The sequence below is a fragment of the Asparagus officinalis genome, chromosome 3 (assembly GCF_001876935.1).
Source record: "Asparagus officinalis chromosome 3, Aspof.V1, whole genome shotgun sequence".
NCBI classification, from domain to species: Eukaryota; Viridiplantae; Streptophyta; class Magnoliopsida; order Asparagales; family Asparagaceae; genus Asparagus; species Asparagus officinalis.
The window spans coordinates 24,738,338-24,757,681 of NC_033796.1; the positions used below are offsets into that span (position 1 = coordinate 24,738,338).

At 39.2% G+C, this 19,344-nt stretch overlaps 1 protein-coding gene across 1 annotated transcript; it reads right to left on the reverse strand.

Moving 5' to 3' along the window:
- Positions 6,315 to 18,837, reverse strand: LOC109833453 (switch 2). The gene is made up of 8 exons (XM_020401125.1): positions 18,396 to 18,837; positions 12,208 to 12,314; positions 10,063 to 10,987; positions 9,733 to 9,980; positions 8,954 to 9,080; positions 8,604 to 8,879; positions 8,272 to 8,491; positions 6,315 to 7,023 (listed from the first exon to the last, which is right to left on the reverse strand). Exons 1-8 carry the CDS (start codon positions 18,786 to 18,788, stop codon positions 6,698 to 6,700), a joined length of 2,622 nt encoding a protein of 873 aa, XP_020256714.1. The 5' UTR covers positions 18,789 to 18,837; the 3' UTR covers positions 6,315 to 6,697.

The window sequence follows — 19,344 nt, forward strand, 5'->3', positions numbered from 1 at the left end:
GTTTCTCCTCATCAATCAGCACGTCGCCATAGCGACCTGAAAAGTGAGGGAAACACTTAAAGAACTCCCAACTCTTGCGGACCCGGAGCTCTCGTTGAACATCACTGAATTTGCTCCCAAGCCATCTGCTCTGCTCCAACAATTGCAGGAAGGGGACGGGGATGTCAACAACGCTGGGCGCCGACATCAAATCGGGACGGTGAAGAACGAGCCACGCCATCAAATATGCGTAAGGGAGCTCAACCTTCGGACAAACCAGCTCAGCTGATGGTTCAGAACCCATATGTGTGAAACTGCTGACTAGACCCCTGAGCCCGCAATGGATGCTAGCAACCATTGCTGGGAGCAAGGAAAGCTCTCTCCCGTAAGCCAGCTGAACTGCAGGGAAGAGCACCTCGATGGGTAGAGCATCTGAAGGCTGGTGCGGGACAACACACTTCTTCAACCAAAGGGCGAGATAGCCTGCTAATAGAGTCCGGGGCCCAATGGACTTCTGTGCACGGCGGAGAAAAGAGCGAAACTTGGTCCCCGCGGGAAAAGTTCCCTCAGCACTGGCAATAGTGTAAGATTGAGCCTCGAAGTATAATAGTGGCAAGTAAGATCCCAGAGAGTGTTGTACATGTCGGGAGTATCTTTCTTCATACACTCCAGCTGCTGGTTCGAGGGAAAATACTCCTGATACGGACAATCCCCCATCGGAAGACCCGAAACATAATGCATCTCATGCAAGGCTAGCCCTAGCTCACCACCACTGGTTAGAAAGGTGTTGCTGTCAGGCATGTAGGTCTCCAGCAAAGCCAAGAAATGGCAACAGCTAACTGGGATTCCGTGCATGGTGGCTCGTATAGGCGCATACAACCCACTGCTCTTCAGATCCCTCTCCCAGCGCGCTAGGACGAAACTAGTCATGCGCGCCCACCACCCTTTGGCTAGTGAGGAAGCCCAACCGTAACATCTGTACTCTGGTGGAGGTAACCGTCTCCCAAGAAGAGCCAGACAGTTACTCACAGTAGAGGCAGTTGCTGACACCTCGCCCGGGGGTGCAGTGTTAAGGCCCATAATCCCGGGTCGAAGACCACGAACGTCATGATACCCGTTAGAGCCGGGGGTCTTGTGGTGAGTGGCATATCCACACTGAACTCGCTCAGCATTTTCAGTAAGGTGCCAAGACATCTTATTGGCGTGGAATCGAGGGGATGTACAAACAAGCTCCCCCGTCAAAAGTCAGCCAGTGCTCCTCGCCAAGGGTCAGTGTAGCAGGATCCTCGACATGATCCCCGAACAAGAAGCTCGGCTTCTGTAAAGCCTGAGTGGAGGTAGAATCAGCGGTAAAGGAGGCATCTGTGATAAGCCGGAGCAAGCAATGGCGCCCTCCTTCCTGTATCAAGCGGCAAGATTCGTCTGAGCGACCGCTATCGAACCGAGGAAGTGGGCTAATAGCCTGCCTAAGGGAAGCTGAAGAAAAGACCTCCCGACTACAACCGGTGTTGGCGTGAGGAGGAAGGCTACCCGCGGGAAATTCCACTGCAATAAAGCACAAGGGTGGAGTCAGAAAAATTCATAAGAAGAATGATAAGCTCATCCACGGAATAATTGGAGAGACGATTTTGAGTATCCTACACTGAAAGAACGGTATGCATCATTACGTGAATAACGTGGTAACATACACCGAACTATAAGGTGTAGGACGACACAAAATCGCCCCAATATACCGGAAGACTTGAATTGGCTAAGCAAGACAAGTCTGAAACCTTAACCCCCGCGAAGGAGGGTGTCGGTTCTTCCTTCATGACCCGCAAAGAGGTCAATCAGGGGTACAAGAAAGGATTTATATAAATTCTCACCCCCGAAGAACGAGGCCGCGGGGGAAGATGTCGCGGGAACCTCTTCCTCACTATGCTGTGAATGAGAACGACTCCTACGGGGTCGAGATCGACGCGGAGACATTGGAAATCTGCAACGAAAAGCAGCAGGTCAGGTACAATCTAAAATATGAATACACGAAATTTAAAAGGGAAATTAAGAACTTTAATTAAAATCCTATACATAAATAGGATTTCATAATTGAAGTCTAGTTAAACCTACGAATTTCGTGCATGATTGTCATCTTTCGCGGCAAATTTTGGTGAAATACCCAAAATACCCTTCGTGTTCAAGGCCAAAATTCAGGTCAAGAACACGCCCGGGTTGGGTCATGGTCATCATATCTGATCATATAGCACCCCCCGATACCCCACAATTTTGGTTAATTTTACAAATAAGGGGGAGAGGGGGTGTCTCGGCCCCAAAACCGAGACACCCTAGGGTGTCTCGGCCTTGGCCGAGACACCCCAAGGTGTCTTGGCCTTGGCCGAGACACCCCAAGGTGTCTCGGCCAAGGGCGAGACACCCCCGGGTGTTGTGGGTCCTGTTTTGTCCCCGTACGCCTGTTTTAGGCCCAAATTCGCCCGTCTCCGTCGATTATTGGATGTCTTGATGAAAATCGACACCAATCAACGTTCGACGGTTCAAAACCCTAAGGGTCAACGCCGGTCAACGCGTAACCCTAGGTCAACGCCAGTCAACGCGTTGCAACCAAAGTCAACGTTCGACGATTCAAAACCCTAAGGGTCAGCGCAGGTCAACGCGTAACCCTAGGTCAGCGCCAGTCAATGCGTTACGACAAAAGTCAACGTTCGAGGATTCAAAATCCACACAAGTCAACGTTCGACGATTCAAAACCCTAAGGGACGATTCAAAACCCTAAGGGTCAGCGCAGGTCAACGCGTAACCCTAGGTCAACGCCAGTCAATGCGTTACGACAAAAGTCAACGTTCGAGGATTCAAAATCCACACAAGTCAACGTTCAACGATTCAAAACCCTAAGGGTCAACGCCGGTCAACGCGTAACCCTAGGTCAACGCCGGTCAACGCGTTGCAACACAAGTCAACGTTCGACGATTCAAAACCCTTAGGGTCAACGCCGGTCAACGCGTAACCCTAGGTCAACGCCAGTCAACGCGTTGCAACCAAAGTCAACGTTCGACGATTCAAAACCCTAAGGGTCAGCGCAGGTCAACGCGTAACCCTAGGTCAACGTCAGTCAACGCCAGTCAACGCGTTGCGACAAAAAGTCAACACACGATGATCCAAAATCCTAAGCCAGCACAATGTGGCGGAGGTAGTTCAAAGTCAACTCAATGACACGAGCCAAACTCAATTCATCAGCTGTAAACTCGAGACTCCGACGACGGCCAAGCGATAAACGCAATGCCGAAAGAATTTCGGCTATTCGTTAAAGCATCGAATAGACCAAAAATCGAAGGAGCCAAGAGTAGAAGCTAACTAAAGGTCCTTATGCCGACTGAAGGCTAGACCAATCACATCCAAAGTATTCCAGCCTCTTCTATAAAAGAAACGAGTCCGGAACGCTTTGGAGGGGGTATCTGTAGGCATCGAAAATTGCCTATAGGTCTCCACGAACGGCAATTGACGTCGACGAACGACTGAAGTGAATCGACGAGCTACGTGAGCTGATAGGATCTCGGAACAACGAAGACCCGGATCAATCGAGAACCCGACGGTGTTCACAAAAAGGACACCGCCCTTCGTGCCTCGACCACTCTAAAGACAATCCAACCACCAGAGCGGATCGAACTCTTCGTCAAGCATCCAACGTACCTGGAATCACTCAAATCCAAGTTCGGACGAAGAATCTACGGGGAAAAGCAATTATACACCTAAAACGGAGTCCCGGCGAGTCGAAACACCCCGGGGGTGTCTAGGAAAAGCCTAGACACCCCAGGGGTGTCTCGGCCAAACCGAGACACCCCAAGGGTGTCTGCCCCCTAGAGGCTCCACACACCTATAAATAGCCCCCTTAGGGCCTTGGTTTTGGGGGAGGATTTTTGGAGACCCTTGGCGAAGCCCTGCTGCAGTGAAGAGTGTTCGTGCGCTTCAACAAGGAGAGGAGAGGTCTACATCAGAGCCTTCATCGCCTGTTCCCCCGTTTCCTTAGTATTACCCTTCGCCGGTAATCACTAAGAAAAGATGATATCTCGTTTTAGCCGAGATAGACGCTTCAGGCTTCTAGATCTCACGCGGATCGACGAAGCTCTGTCCGATTTTTCGGAAACAGATCTGATTGCCCGGTGGTCCACGGATATCAACATCCCCGTCACAGGCCAAAGACCCACGCAAGCAAGAGACCGCAAAACAGGATCTTGTGTTTATTTTCTTTTCAAATGATTTTACTTTATTTGGGACCCACTATAACCCCATCACTCCAACATATATACTCCACCTTATTTATTCATTTCTTTTTCTTATTTCATAAAACTCCGGGATTTCTGTAGATCCGCTACTGAACCGGGGTGTCGGTGGCTCAATCGACTCCGTGGTAGGGAAATTCATATGGGATGGAACATAGCTGCTTCCCGTAGCTGGATGATAACCGTAAGGAAGATAAGGGTATTGCATGCCAAAATTTGGTGGCATCATATACGGCATTTGAAAATTGGGTTGCATACCAGCATTTTGAGTATTTTTCGGGGCTTGCATATTTGGATTTTGAGGGTTGGTATTTTGAGGCTGGTTAGGAAAGTTGTAGGAGAAATTAGGATAATTTTGTGAAGGATCCATTTGAAAAAGTTTGAAGAATATAGAAGCAAAAGCAAAGAGAAGGAGAATAAGGTATCAAAAACTCAGATTTTTTTGGTGTCCAAATTACACAAGACTAATCTCTATTTATAGAGGTGAAAAAATAAAAATTATTGCTATAAAAATTATAAATTAATTCCTATTATTTATCTCCCAAAATATCATTTAAAAATTAGGAGTAAAACAAAAAACGCCAACCAATCAAGCCTTGACACATGGCTTGATACATAGGCTGATCACATTTCGCGGGACCCACATGGTCAAAAAAACCGGAGGTGAAATTTTCACCCCTCCGACTCCGATTTTCCATTTCACCCCCAAAAAACCCACCTGATTAATTCCTAGTATTTATCTCCCAAAATATCATTTAAAAATTAGGAGTAAAACAAAAAACGCCAACCAATCAAGCCTTGACACATGGCTTGATACATAGGCTGATCACATTTCGCGGGACCCACATGGTCAAAAAAACCGGAGGTGAAATTTTCACCCCTCCGACTCCGATTTTCCATTTCACCCCCAAAAAACCCACCTGCTGGAGCAAAACCCCCCCCAAAAACCACCTGCTGGAGATAGTCTTACTACAATATAAACCCCGAGAACTTTCATTGTTTCCCAGTAAACCCCAAAAACTATAGGAATTGCAGAAAATTCGCAATAAGTTTCTACCTTGTGCAGATAACCCCCATTACGGTGTGATTCCATATTTTGTGTTGGCGACATATTTTAGATCCTAAATGTGGATTACTGTCGTTATGGGTGTTATCTGCAAGATGCGAAAGCTTATTGGGGTTGTCCGCAAAATGATGAAAGTTTTTGGGGGTTTAGTATAGTTTACCTTATTTTCTTTGCAAAAAGGTGGCGAAAATGTGCCAAGAAGCTAACTATCGATTAATAAAACAGCGAGCATGATAATCAGGCTTCAAAAATTATCTGATATTCTATAACATACGTTGTGCGACTTCATGGACAAACAAAATTTTGATAGCGAAAATTGAAAAATAATTTATAAAATTTGCACGTTTGTCACAAATGATCATAAAATTAATAAATGAATTCTTTTTTCTTACAGTGGAAGGAGATAAGAATGACCTCCATTTAGTAGATTACCTGAGCAAAATTGATAAGAGGTGATCTATGATAAGAAGCTCATAAGTTCGAAACATGTCACCACCCTTATGAAGACTTCGCTACATTGTGAAAGAGGAGGGACCAATCCAAATTTCAAAAAACAAAATCCAAAATTAAGTCTGTATTCCTTAATGTAGTACACCCAGAACTTCTCTCAAATATTTTTTTCTTCCTTTGAAACAAGATATAGCATATCAACAAAAATAAACTAGTATTTGTTTACCGTTATTACTCATGAGAACACACTGAACAGAGAATCTGATCTAAGGGGGTTCTGGGGTTCTATTTATGTGACCGACAAGCCCTCAACATATTCTGAAGTTCTTGCATAGCTGTTTTCAAATTCTCAGAATTCTACCTGATTAGATGCCAAGCTCGCATCGTCACATACAATAGTAGCACATGAACGACGAAAACGCTGGATACTGATGTGAAATAGTCTTTTAGACTCTTTACACACAGAAGACGTACCAAAAAGAAAGCCTATGCTATTGCTGTAGCTTAAATTTAAATTTCAAGCAAGAGGAAGAATCATCAAACCCATATAAGCAAGATGGATATATCCATTTAACACAGTTATAGCTAGGTGTAGCATAGCATGACAATTTATTGGCATTAGCAATCATACTTCTTTCAGTTCTTTTGACTTGTGACCATTTACATACATGTACAGTGGAAGTTAGCTTTACAACAATTACAGTCGCCACGGAAGATAGGCAGACGAGCTCAGACGAGCTGACCTCTTCCTTCCTGATGCTTTAGTCCTGTGGCTATATTATGTTTTCAATATTCTGTTTTCAATATTCTAAGCGAATATGTACATGTTATCTAGGTGAAAACATAGCAGCTTGCACTAACAGTCATCAGAAGTCTGCGTTGGTTGATATCTCGGCTTTGCTGTCTTCTTCCCAAATATGGAAGACATCTCTCACCTTTTGCTTCTTTGTTTTTTCTTTTTCTTGTAGTTCTGAAGCATTTCATCTCGATCTGAAGGTGATGCAGAGAGTATCCACTTGCTAAATTCCAACACACCCATGCCCATAAACTCTGCAATATCTCTATATTCGTTACGCTTCTGTTCCCTGGAATAAGTTTTTAATTCCTTATTGACATTCATAGCATCTTGGCTCTTGTCAGTTGTCTTCACTGTATTCTTGAAAGTATCAACTTCGTGTATAGTATCTACGTCTTGTTTACCCTGAAGTCGAGGCCCGATGTTGACTACATCTTCATTACGATGTGTGTAAACTATGCCTGTGAACAGAAATTTGATTTGCTCTGGTTAATACGGACTTGAATGATCTGGAAGTTGAGGCATTAATCCAATATCACTACCGCAAAATAACTAAGGGAAATGTAGATGACACGGTGATCTGAATTTTAAATAAAAGAAGAAATTATAAATCATGAAACACAACCACCACAAACAAAGCCATTACATCAATTACATGAAATCTTTTTTCTTTTTCTTTTTTCCATTCAGCTTTACTTACAGTCCTAAGTTAAATTAACCACCATCTTTAACCACAGATACTTCACACCAAAGACAACCTACGGGAATAAAAGCATGAAAAACTGTACAAGTATTTACTTATAGAAGGTTGTAAAATAAGCATCTGCGGGTCAGAAAAAAGCTGAGTGAGAGAACTGAAAATTTTAAACCTTTTATGCAGATAATATCATGGTAAATTCAGAAGAAGAAAAGCTCATCATTGATAATTTGATATTATATAGCTATGTGTATCGTCCAAGAGTTTCAATATTACAACTCAAACAGGTTAAAGCAAAACCCGGTACCATAATTCCAAACATTGTGAAATCGCATGAGTATTAGTCCTCACATGCACGCATGCATGCAGCATCCACGTACGCACAGATGTGCCTGTGCGTGTGTGTAGGTGGGTGGGTGTATGTGTTTTGTGTGTGGGTCTTATGTGCTACAAATTTGTATTTCCCTTGGATCAGGAAATCTCCAGAAAGGATTCTATGGGTGTGTTTACCTTAGTCAGTAGTTCCTTAACATTAAACCATATGTAAGTCTGGATTATGCTTGCAAATTTATTTTCCAAGTCAAGAAAATTCCAAATTGTGAATGTTTTGTACAGATCATCCTAGACAGGATTCTGCTGCCAAATTGCATCCATTTTTGGTAGACCTTTTGTGCATGTAAATGGAAATATAAATATCCATTTATTTTAGATTAAGTCGTGAACTTGAGCCAGTAACAGCAAACATGAAGATATCAGGGCTTAGAGCGAAGAGGGAAATTGAAACTGAAACTAGAAATATTGGTATAAAGTGCATTATGCATACATCACAAGATTTTTTATTTATAGAAAGTAAATAAATGGATAACAATGTTAATGCATTTATCATGGGGTAATCAGAACCCAGAATGTCAACAAAAATAAGTTTATAATAAAACTGGGAACAGAAGATTCCCCATCAAATATTCTGTATACATTATTGTAGTAGTATAGAAGTCTAAACTTATAAGCTTACCCAAGTCACCAAGCAATGTTTCATTTCCCGCAATGACTGACTCATTTGCTTCCTTTTTAGAAGGGACATCAGAATCTTTTGAGGTGATTAGCATGGCCTGTTGAGAAGTATCCTTCTTGTGTTTTGCTGAGTCAATGATCTCACTCGTAAAAAGCTTATCGGATAGGTCACGGAATAGATTGCAGATTCCAAAGAGCTCTCCTTGAAATTCCTTGCAATCCTGTAGAAAAGTTTAAAAAGTTGCAAATAAAGAATAATATCTGAAAATAATATCTTTTAATTCTAGAAATTATGAAATTGTAAATAGTAAATATGCAATTCACCAAGAGTACCTGAACACCTTCAAAATAGCGCCTCTCCATTTTCCCTGAAACTGCAATATTGGAAAGCTGTTGCTTGTATAACTGCCGAGAATAAACAAGTTCCTCTAGGGAACCAGCTGCAAGAAGACGGAATACAACAACGTGCCGCTTTTGTCCATAACGGAAAGATCTGTCTTGTGCCTGCAAATCTTGTGCAGGGTTCCAGTTTGGGTCGAAAATTACGACACGGTTTGCACTGACCAAATTAAGACCTAAACCACCAGCTCGAGTAGATATCAGGAACACCTATGATAAATGTCACTGAATAGATCAGTAGAGTGAATGAATATTAAAAAAACATAAATCTTTCAGAAGGTCACCTGTTTGCTAGGACTTTTGTTGAAATCATCAACAAGTGATTGGCGCAAGGTCATTGGGGTTGAACCATCCAGTCTTGAAAAGCAACAACCCTTTCGTATAAGAAACTTCTCCAGTATATCTAGCATCCTGTTCAGGAAAGATAAACTAAGCAACTAAAATCATGGATTAGAGATAAAGATACTAAGAACTGAACAGTGCAAGTAACAATTACAGGTTGTTCAAACTAAAAATGAAAAAATATTTTATAGAAGAGGGATTAAGGATGCAGAGGCAATATTAAAATCAGATTTCTAGGATGAAGGAACTCGTTAGTTAATATTTGAATATCTTGGTAATAAGGAGAGGTTTACTGTAGATTAACTTGCATAGTGCCACCTACGCATTTTATACTTTATAGTGGTTAAAAGGAGGTGGCTTTTAACCAGAAGCCATGAGACTGGATATTAATGGAAAGTGCCAACCTATTCATGTATGTAGACCACTAAACCCAAAATATTTTAGCCAACTCTCATAATAATTTTTAGGTCTTAAACACTATACACCATTAAGCCGTGACTTATAACCCGAACAAAAAAAAATAACCAAAATAATTTTTTAAAAAGGACTGAAAAATCTATGCACAAGAGAAGGCATTAGAAAAAAAGAAATGAATCAGGATGAATTATTTCCAACTTCATTCAGTAACTGGAATTCGCCCGAATAATATGAAAGTTTATGGAAAAGATAGGTCAGAAATGAAAGAGACTCGTGGGCAGCACTATAAGTCGTGAAGCATCACCTGACAGAGTAGCTAAACAGAAGAATTTTGTCACCATGAGTAGTCCATGACAAGAGTAACTTCTCTAGAGCTCGCATTTTCCCACAGTGTTCCACATCACTAAGTCCCATAAAGCTTTCATTTTGACAAGCACCACCAACCAAGCCTACATCAGCACCAAAAATAGCAGCGGCAAGCTCAGCATCCTTCCTTTGTTTCTCAGGTTCATCCTTAGGGTTTGGTTTTATCAATTCGAGATGATTGCTTATCTATGATAATCAAATTGAGGGTTAATATTTAATCAATTTGTTAATAATGAAAATGTAAAAAAGAAGTATTAGATCAAAATACCTGCTGAAGCTTGATGAGGCATGGAAGTACAAGGCAGAAAGGACAAGAATCACAACCATCAGAGTTGCCTCGGTGAAGATAAGACCAAATGATGCCATTGGGGACTGTCCTTTTGCAACAGTCAACTTGTGATAATGGGCTGCCACAGCTACAAGGCAGATCCTTATTTATAAGGCATTGAACATCAGGTTGTCCCAACATTCTCTTGTATACACGCTTTTGCACCTCACTCATTGCACAAAAAACAACATTATCTTCTTTGCCCAACATAAGGTGCCCAATTGTCTCCTCTTTGGTCCTTCTTAACAGGTACTTGCGCAAAACCGCAACTAGATGTTCCTTACGCTCCTCAGCAATACGACTAAATCTTTCAGGAGCACTTAGTCTTTGCCCATGCTTTAATGGCTCATCATAAAAATCTCGAAAATGTTCCCTACTTCCTAGTGACCCAGGAGCAACCCAATCAAAGAGATTAAATAATTCTGAAATCTTGTTCTGCAAAATTGTGCCAGTAAGACCAAAACGCTTTCTGGTTTTAATTCCTAAGCATGCTTTATAAAGTTGAGATTTCTCATTTTTCAGCCGGTGAGCTTCATCAACAACCACAATGTGCCATGAAATCTCAGACAAAATTTTATCTTGAATTCTATAAGTATCAAAACTAGTTAAAAGAATCTCTACACCACGAGCTCCAAGTTTTTCAAGAATTATATCACGATTTGGCCCATGATAGGCAGCAACATTAAAGTCAGACCATACAGAAAACTCGTTTTCCCAGTTGCTAATAACCGAAGTGGGGCAAATAATCAGTATGGGGCCTTTCTTCATCGCATGGTCCTTGTCCCCACAAAATTCTTCACTTTCAGAATCTTTTCCCATAACAGCAGCCAGAAAAGCAATAGTCTGGATGGTTTTCCCGAGCCCCCTAATTTACAGTAACATGAAAATACAAAATCTCTATATATAACCATATTTAATTAAAACCACATATAAAAATAACACAGGAATGCTGAAGTTTCAAAACATTCATGAATGAACATTGTGGTGATACCTACAAATTGTTTGAAGTAAATCAAGCAACCAGAATCCTTTTATTACCAGTACATGTATAAGTAAAAGAGGGACAATTCAATGTGTTAATACAATGTCCATAAAAAGACTAAAAAGACGAAATCCATGCTTTTCAGGCTTCAGGCACAAAAGAGCCAAAATGAGTTTATCAGGCTCAGGAGACATAAAATCAATGCGAACCCAGGAACTGCCTACGGAACATTTCCACTTCTTTATGCAGATGGCTTGCAGCGGCTGTATAGATAACTTTTTAATTGGTAGTTTGTAGATAATCCAAGAAAACTGACTTGGTTGGGTTGTAAATTGGTAGCAATGGTGACGGAGTGTGGTGTAGTGGGGATGGGTTGGGTGTGGGGGGGTGGAAGATGCAAGAATGGTTACTGCTTGCAATTAGCCAGCTAGCTGAGGAGAATTTGGGTACTTGTTGCTTGGTTGCAGGATCCGCATACTTAAAGAACATAAGGAATATAAACGAACGTAGGTCTATATACCTGCCAAACAGCCATCAAGACTCTTTGATCATAGCCATCCTGGCTAGGATTTGGGACCAAGTCAAAGGTGTGATATCAGGATTGCAAAAACTTGGCCTCAGAGATTTCTCAACTCACAACCATGCTACATGAACCTCAAATTTAACGCAAAATGATGGTGACAGTACTTTCATTTCGTACTAGAGTGATTGGATTCCAACAGAATAATGGCCTAGATGCACTTTTATTTATCACTTCCGCGAAGTAGATAGGCGTCAGTGTGCAGGTAATTGGTGTTCTATAAAAGTATGCCTAGCCACCCATAATCATATATATATAAAAAATGTTATGCAGATGCTATAAATTCATGTACTTACAGTACCAGTACGAAACATTAAAATTGCTCTTGTTAGTAAGAGATCATTCTTCATAATGATCCCATTGTGTATATCTCTCTAGCAGTTCCTCATCATAGTTGTCATCACAGATGACCAGGAAAAGATGTGGTGATCATGTCATCACACGAGACAAGTAACAAAAACCCAATGGAGGACATTGGACGGATGATACACATATAAACCTATGACGATAACAGTGAACTTACATATCGTCTCCAAGCACACCACCATGGTTGTTCTTATACAGCCTATAAAGAAACTTCACACCATCTCTTTGATGCTCAAGGAGCCTACAGTTGATGGATGCAGGAACCTACAAGAGGCGTAGATCTCATAAGTGAACATAGTATTGATAGGTATAAAGCATATAAGGGAACTAAATGCTTAAGTAGATAAGTAGAGTATAACCAAAGCATATCACGTGAAATAACAACACAACGATACGTCATTTTGTGTGATAATAATTATGACAAAGATAGTGCACTGATCAACATTTACCAAATTTTGCTTCGACATGAGAACACAGCTAAAGGTAGGATAGTCAAATAAGATGTCTGTCTAATGCGAAGTTCTTAAAATCCAGAACAACCAGGTTTGGCAAATCAGGTCCATAAATCACTCTAAATAGATTTAAAAAACTACGATTCTGAAAGTGAGTTACAGTAACAACAGATGGCATTTTGTTCTAACATTTTAGCACCTTGAGCAGCAAGAGGCAGGAACGGAGCTAGAGTAATCAAGGACTCTGAGGTAGGACAAATGCCCTAACTTATACTTGGTTGTCCGTTGTGAGTACCTATTTTTTGTCTTTGCATCAAATTTGAAGTTTTTGGTCCGTTTAATGTGACTTCATGTATTAATAAAATTCAATATACGTTTATGTTCTTTACCAGTTTTAGTGATTAGTTTATTTTTAAATGAAAAAATTATAATTCTGCTTTTTTGTACTATTTTTTATTATGGAATTTTAATATACTATTCTATTTGTGCCTTACCCAGCTGAAAAGTCTGGCTCCTCCCTTGGTGAGAGGGCAGGAGTCTTTTCTTAGATACCAGTGCAGAGTTTATTATAATTTATAACCAAAATTATTTTCCTATCTATCTGGTGTCATCTTCAAGACCAAAATGTAATCTACCAAATTGAAACTTTATGTCCACTATTCTTCATAAGAGACATGTTGGGGTGGTCTATTTCAGCCCATTTATTTTCACCGCAGACTTCAATCTGCACTCTGTTACTCAACCGAAAAAGGCAAGATAAGGAATCTCTTGGAGTTGAAACAAGTGGCTAACCAATAATATTTTTTGCACCAAGTTCAGATAATTCGAAACCTAGAGTTTTGAAGGTTCGAATGAAGACAAATAAGGTTCCTTGTATGATAACTGCCACCCTAGGTTTTGAGTATCCTGCTTAACTAGAGGTATTTTAGTATCCTGCTTAACTAGAGGTATTTTAGCCGCAGCAAGAGTTTCCTATATAAATAAGTACAAAGAATATTTGACATGAAACATAGAGAAAGACCACGGAGTGTGCTTCAAGGAATAATAACTTGAGAATGTGGGTTTGTCAATGAACCAGAGAGACGAACATTTTTTCTTTACACAAAGTCCGATCACAGGAAATTGAAGTTAAAATCTAAATACTACAGTGAGAAGAGTCCAACATGAGAAAATCAAGACGAAAACATGAGGCAGAAAGGCGGAATGCCAACATGGAACTCTTGCTCTGTGCTTGCCAGATAAGGTCAAGCATTCTTCTGGTTCCGTGTAAATAATAGACTTTGCTAGAAAAGGCCCGCATCAGCGAGTTTAAAACTACCTTATTGGATGCCATGGGTGTTAATGCAACAAAACAATCATCCTAGGTATTCTTCACATAATACATCACAGGTTTGTTTTAGTCTAATTTGGAACCTATTAATGTTACGTGAAAAAAGTGGATAGCTCCAAAGACGAACACTTGGCATTCAATTACAACTTGTTCTGATAAGAATGGTGAGATTTCTGATTACAATACGTATGAGTAAGCTTCTGGCCTAGTCCAACCTTTGTCAAGATACATAACCATATATTCTGGTCAATATAAATTCTGGCTTGGGAATTAGAAGACAGCTAAGAAGAAAGTGTTTGTGGAGGATAGACCATGAGTAGTAGCAGATAGGAGGTTGAGGGCTCAAGCGATAAGGAAGTTGCCGTGGAGGATATTGGGATCAATCAGGTTTTTGTGTACATCTAAGGGTGAAATCTTTAAAGGAGATAAACTACACAACAGTATAGTATCTCAGTAGAGGCCTTATTTCATTATGGTTTACAAAACACGTCTTATAGTAGTGTAGAAGTTTGATGGAGGGCTTTACTTCTGGGACTTTCGCACATAACCTCCTAATTATGAATTAAAAAAGTGTTTTTTTAATAGCTAAAAACTCGCTCTGAGTTCGCATCCTTGTTCTCTAGGTAAGCAAGTGGTCGTACACGCTAATTATATGTGCAAGTGATATAAACATCTATATTTATGATATCAACATTAAAATAACAATAAACCTGTTCAGGAGTACTTTTGGATTTAGGAACATACCTAGTCATGGATCCGCATTTATAAAGACATGCATAGGGCCGGTATCTTAAAAGCATTATTGCTTTGACCACATAAGAAAGATTATTAAAGAATTTTACAATTTTCGAACTACTGAGCAAACTCCACATTCAAAAACTACGCTTCGGCGACTTTCGGAAAATCTGTTGGATATTTTATTATAAAAAGGCAATTTTGCCTTCATGAATAATAATAAACATTGTAATAATAATAATAAATATTGTAATTAAAACATGTAATTAAAACTTTGGTAACGGTTATGCAATTATGACTAACGTTACCGAATTTATTGAGGGGTTTTGTAACGGTTTATTTAGACAACTTCCTTCATCTGAGCTAAAGCTCTGCACTCTCGCCCGAGTGCAGAGGCCGGTCGTTTCCGGGGGCTTTTACCGCTAGGGGGGAGGGCAGAGGCCGGTCGTTTCCGGGGGCTTTTACCGCTAGGGGGGAGGGAACCATCTGCGCCAGGGCGATAGGTGGGTTCTCAATCTTCTAGATTGTTGGAAATTTATCTAATAATTAAGATTATAGCATGCAGATAAATCCGAAAAAATAAATAAGAGATTAGAAATTCAGGCCTGACGGGAGCAGTCGTGTATTCACTGCTCTAGAAGATTGATAATGTAGCTATTATTATTTTTTAAATCCGAAAATGTTTCTACATGTATTGATGCATGCTAATTAAATAGATCTACTGCAATATACTTCTTGCAAGGAACATAATTTTGTAGTCAAGTAGTTTGATAAACATACTTATGCATCTGATCACATATTAAGGCTACGTGTTCTTGCTTCTTTGTCTGCTTCCCTCTTGTGTCTTGTGGCTTGTGCATATGATGGCAAGAGACTCCATCATTAATTTGTTAATTAGAATTATATCATCAACTTTGATCCAAAAGCAATTTACATCATGCACTCTCTCACAAACTTTATGCTTGCATACATAAAGATATGGAAAGGAAGGATAAGGCCTTTAAAAAAAATTCGTTATTGTTTAAAAAAAAAGCTGTTGTTCATTGGATAAACAATTACTGTTCATTAAAGAGAAAAAGAAAATATTCTCTTCTCTGGAAATTACAATTTGTTACTGTTCATTCGAGATGATTACTGTTCATCCAAGAATTTTTAACTGTTAATTATTGATTAGTTAATTATTACATTTATTACATTTTATTAATTGTTGTTAATTAAGTTGTAATAATTTTTACTAATTAATTCTAACAGTTACTTAAAATTAATTGTAAGTAATTGTTTTAATTGCTTTTATTGCTGTTTTAAGATGTTGCAAGTGGGCTCTTTGCCTTCCAGTACCTCACGAGTCTGAAGTTCAAGCTCTTCCACAAATTAAATCTTTTTCGGCCTTACTGTTCTAAGCTTGTTGGGGCGGGCCGGAGTCGTTCTGACAGACCCCACAAAATAATTTTTTACTCTCACGACATGTAAATAATGAGGTTCGAACATCAATAGGTAAATCCCTCCTCGGTCTTATCCAACATATGTTTGCAATATAATTGCTAGGCAATTTAAATGATTGCATGAAATAATTTAAAGTTTCTATATACTGTTAAGGAACAAAAACTCATTGAGTGAAACGATTCAAGTTTTCTTGGATTAGTTGGTGTCTAAGGCAAGGTTTAAGGGTTGCGTAACGCGCTCTGCAAGGAACGAGGTACTTAATTGATCTTTGATCAACCTTTATTACTATCCTTACCTGGCTAACTACCCAGGTAAAACTTTAATCTTTTCACTTTAGGAGTTTTTGGTTACCTGGCTAACTACCCAGGTAAAACTTTAATCTTTTCACTTTAGGAGTTTTTGGTTTGGAATAAGAGGATTGGAATTATGTGGAAATTCATATGCATTTATTTAATTACGTTTCTTGCATCATATATTGCCTAATGATAAATGATCAATATATGAGCGAACCAAATCAAAAAGGTGCATCTTTTAAAATTCTATTTTATATGATGGATTATATTTCAAATCTTCAAATGTAAAGTTCATCACTTTTATTGCATTTTGATGAATATTGCAATAAATGTTCATATGTCTTTTTAGATAACTTGCATTTGTTACATGATTAATTACAAGGTTTTATGCAAGAATGCACTTGAAAAATTTAAAGCACGTATGTACAAATATTATTATTATTATAATATTATTATTTGTATAAGAGGTGGTACTAGAAAATAGTAACATAAATTTGGAAGGTCTCTTTTGTAGACAACCAATTTAAATTTGGAAAGTCTCATTTGTAGGCAACCGATTTAAATTTGGACGGTCTCCTTTGTAGGCAACCAATTTATAACCTCTTATAATAGAAGAATTTTTAAAATTTTATGCATATGAATTATGAAGTATGAAATATATTGCTCTTTTGAATACTCTGTATGTATCTATTATTAATTTCATTCATGTATGTGCATATGCATAACTGCAGAATTTTTAGTTCCACATTAGTTTGAAATGTTCAGATATTAAGGTCAATCTGCACAAACACTATGTGTTTACATCTTTAGACATAGACTATGATCTTTTAGTAAATAAAAAACATAACAGACATATTCAAATAAGATATAAGTCTGTACAACGCCTGTTAGGCAAAGTTGTGATCTTGGACTTTGTAAAGTCTGAGAAAAATCTTGCTGACCCTTTGACTAAGGGATTATCCAGGAGTGTGGTTCTGGATTCATCGAGGGAGATGGGGTTAAGCCCATAAATGAGGTCACTGACAGCGGCAACTCAACCCTTATTTGAAAACGTAGTCCCAATGTCGGTTCAATGTGGTAGAAACAAGCTGGACAAGTGACTCTCGTGTGGAGCATCGACCTAGATATATTTATATATCATTATGTAGCATTTGCTACTACCCCTTCTTTATGATGACGTTGCTCTTATGATACAGCTGGCTAGGCTGAGTTTTACTCTTAATAAGTCCAACGTGTGTATTGTGGGGGGTATTAAATAAACAGTTGTAGTACCCTTTGAGGACTTACCTACGTGAGAGGAACCGTGATGGCCGCGGTTAGGGGGGCTGGACTAACTCTTAGAAACTCTCATGAGTCGGTTTATTATGAGCATGGCATTTAACGCTCAACCCGCTTTGCTCAATAGATGAAACGTATTGTGTGTGTTTTCATCAATACCTGATTAAAGAGGCCTAATTCAAGGCCTAGTCCATTATGTCCCTCAGGTGGCGATGAACTCACTAAGAAAATGTTCAAAGCCGAAAGCTACCTCTCCCGAATTCAAGATACGAAAGGTTGCCCAACCTATATTTGTTTTATGATTTTGTGATTTGTTTTTTTTTTTTGAGTTTTCAGTCAATATTGCCTTTTGGGGGGGACTGTTGGATATTTTATTATAAAAAGGCAATTTTGCCTTCATGAATAATAATAAACATTGTAATAATAATAATAAATATTGTAATTAAAACATGTAATTAAAACTTTGGTAACGGTTATGCAATTATGGCTAACGTTACCGAATTTATTGAGGGGTTTTGTAACGGTTTATTTGGACAACTTCCTTCATCTGAGCTGAAGCTCTGCACTCTCGCCCGAGTGCAGAGGCCGATCGTTTCCGGGGGCTTTTACCGCTAGGGGGGAGGGAACCATCTGCGTCAGGGCGATAGGCGGGTTCTCAATCTTCTAGGGCAGTGAATACACGACTGCTCCCGTCAGGCCTGAATTTCTAATTTCTTATTTATTTTTTCGGATTTATCTGCATGCTATAATCTTAATTATTTGATAAATTTCCAACAAAATCTAATGCAATAAATGACAATGATGAAGAGATCACCTGAACCGTTGGAGATTCCCCGGGCGAAGAGAGGACTAGGGGCTCAAAAGGCCCTTTGGTACCCAAATCGAAGGACTGAGTGCTGAGCTTCTCGCGACTGAACTCGCTGACGATTGAAAACCCGTTGCTTTTCTCGTCTCCATCTTTTCCTTCCTCTTTCTCCTCTTCTTCTGTGACAATTGGAAGAGTTTTGTTAGGGTTTTGGGAGCGGATTTCATCGAAAGAGGGGAAATCGAGGCGCTTAAGCTGCTGAGAGAGTGAAGACTTTGGGGGTTTTCTTGAGAAATTAGGGTTTTGAGAGGATAAGAATTCAAAATTGGAAGAAGTGTTGGAGGAGGAGATAGAGGACTGAGAGCAGGGTTTGAGAGATTCTTTGAAGCTGTTCAACGACATTTTGAGAAGGCGGTTTAATTTTTTTGGTTTTGTCGGGCATTAAATAGAGAACTGGGGAAAGCGGGAGAAGAGAAGAAATTGACAAAGAAAATGAAGATTTATTATTTTCTAATTTATTTATTTAAACTTTTTTTTAAATGAGAAAACGCTGACTATTTTAAGGGGTGTTTGGTTCAATTTCTATAAATTATAGGAAATGTTTTTCACTTAAAATATAATTTTTGTATTTCTTAAAAAATTTATAGGAAAAGTTTTGAGAAGTCAAAAAGTACCAATTTTTTTTAGTTTGTTTGTTTGGTTCGAAACAAGAAAATGACCCATAATTTTATAGAAAATAGCAAGATTTTTTATAATTTGTAGAAATTAAACCAAAAACCCCCTAAATTTATAGAAAAGTGTCAATGTGGTGTCAGATTTCTGGGTGATTTCTGTCCATTTTAAGAGAAATTTGATTTCTGTAAATTTTGGTAATTTTTTGTACTTTAGAGAAAACATTTCTAAAATTTTTTTGAACAAAACATAGTTTACAGAAATCTACAGAAAAATTTTAATTACA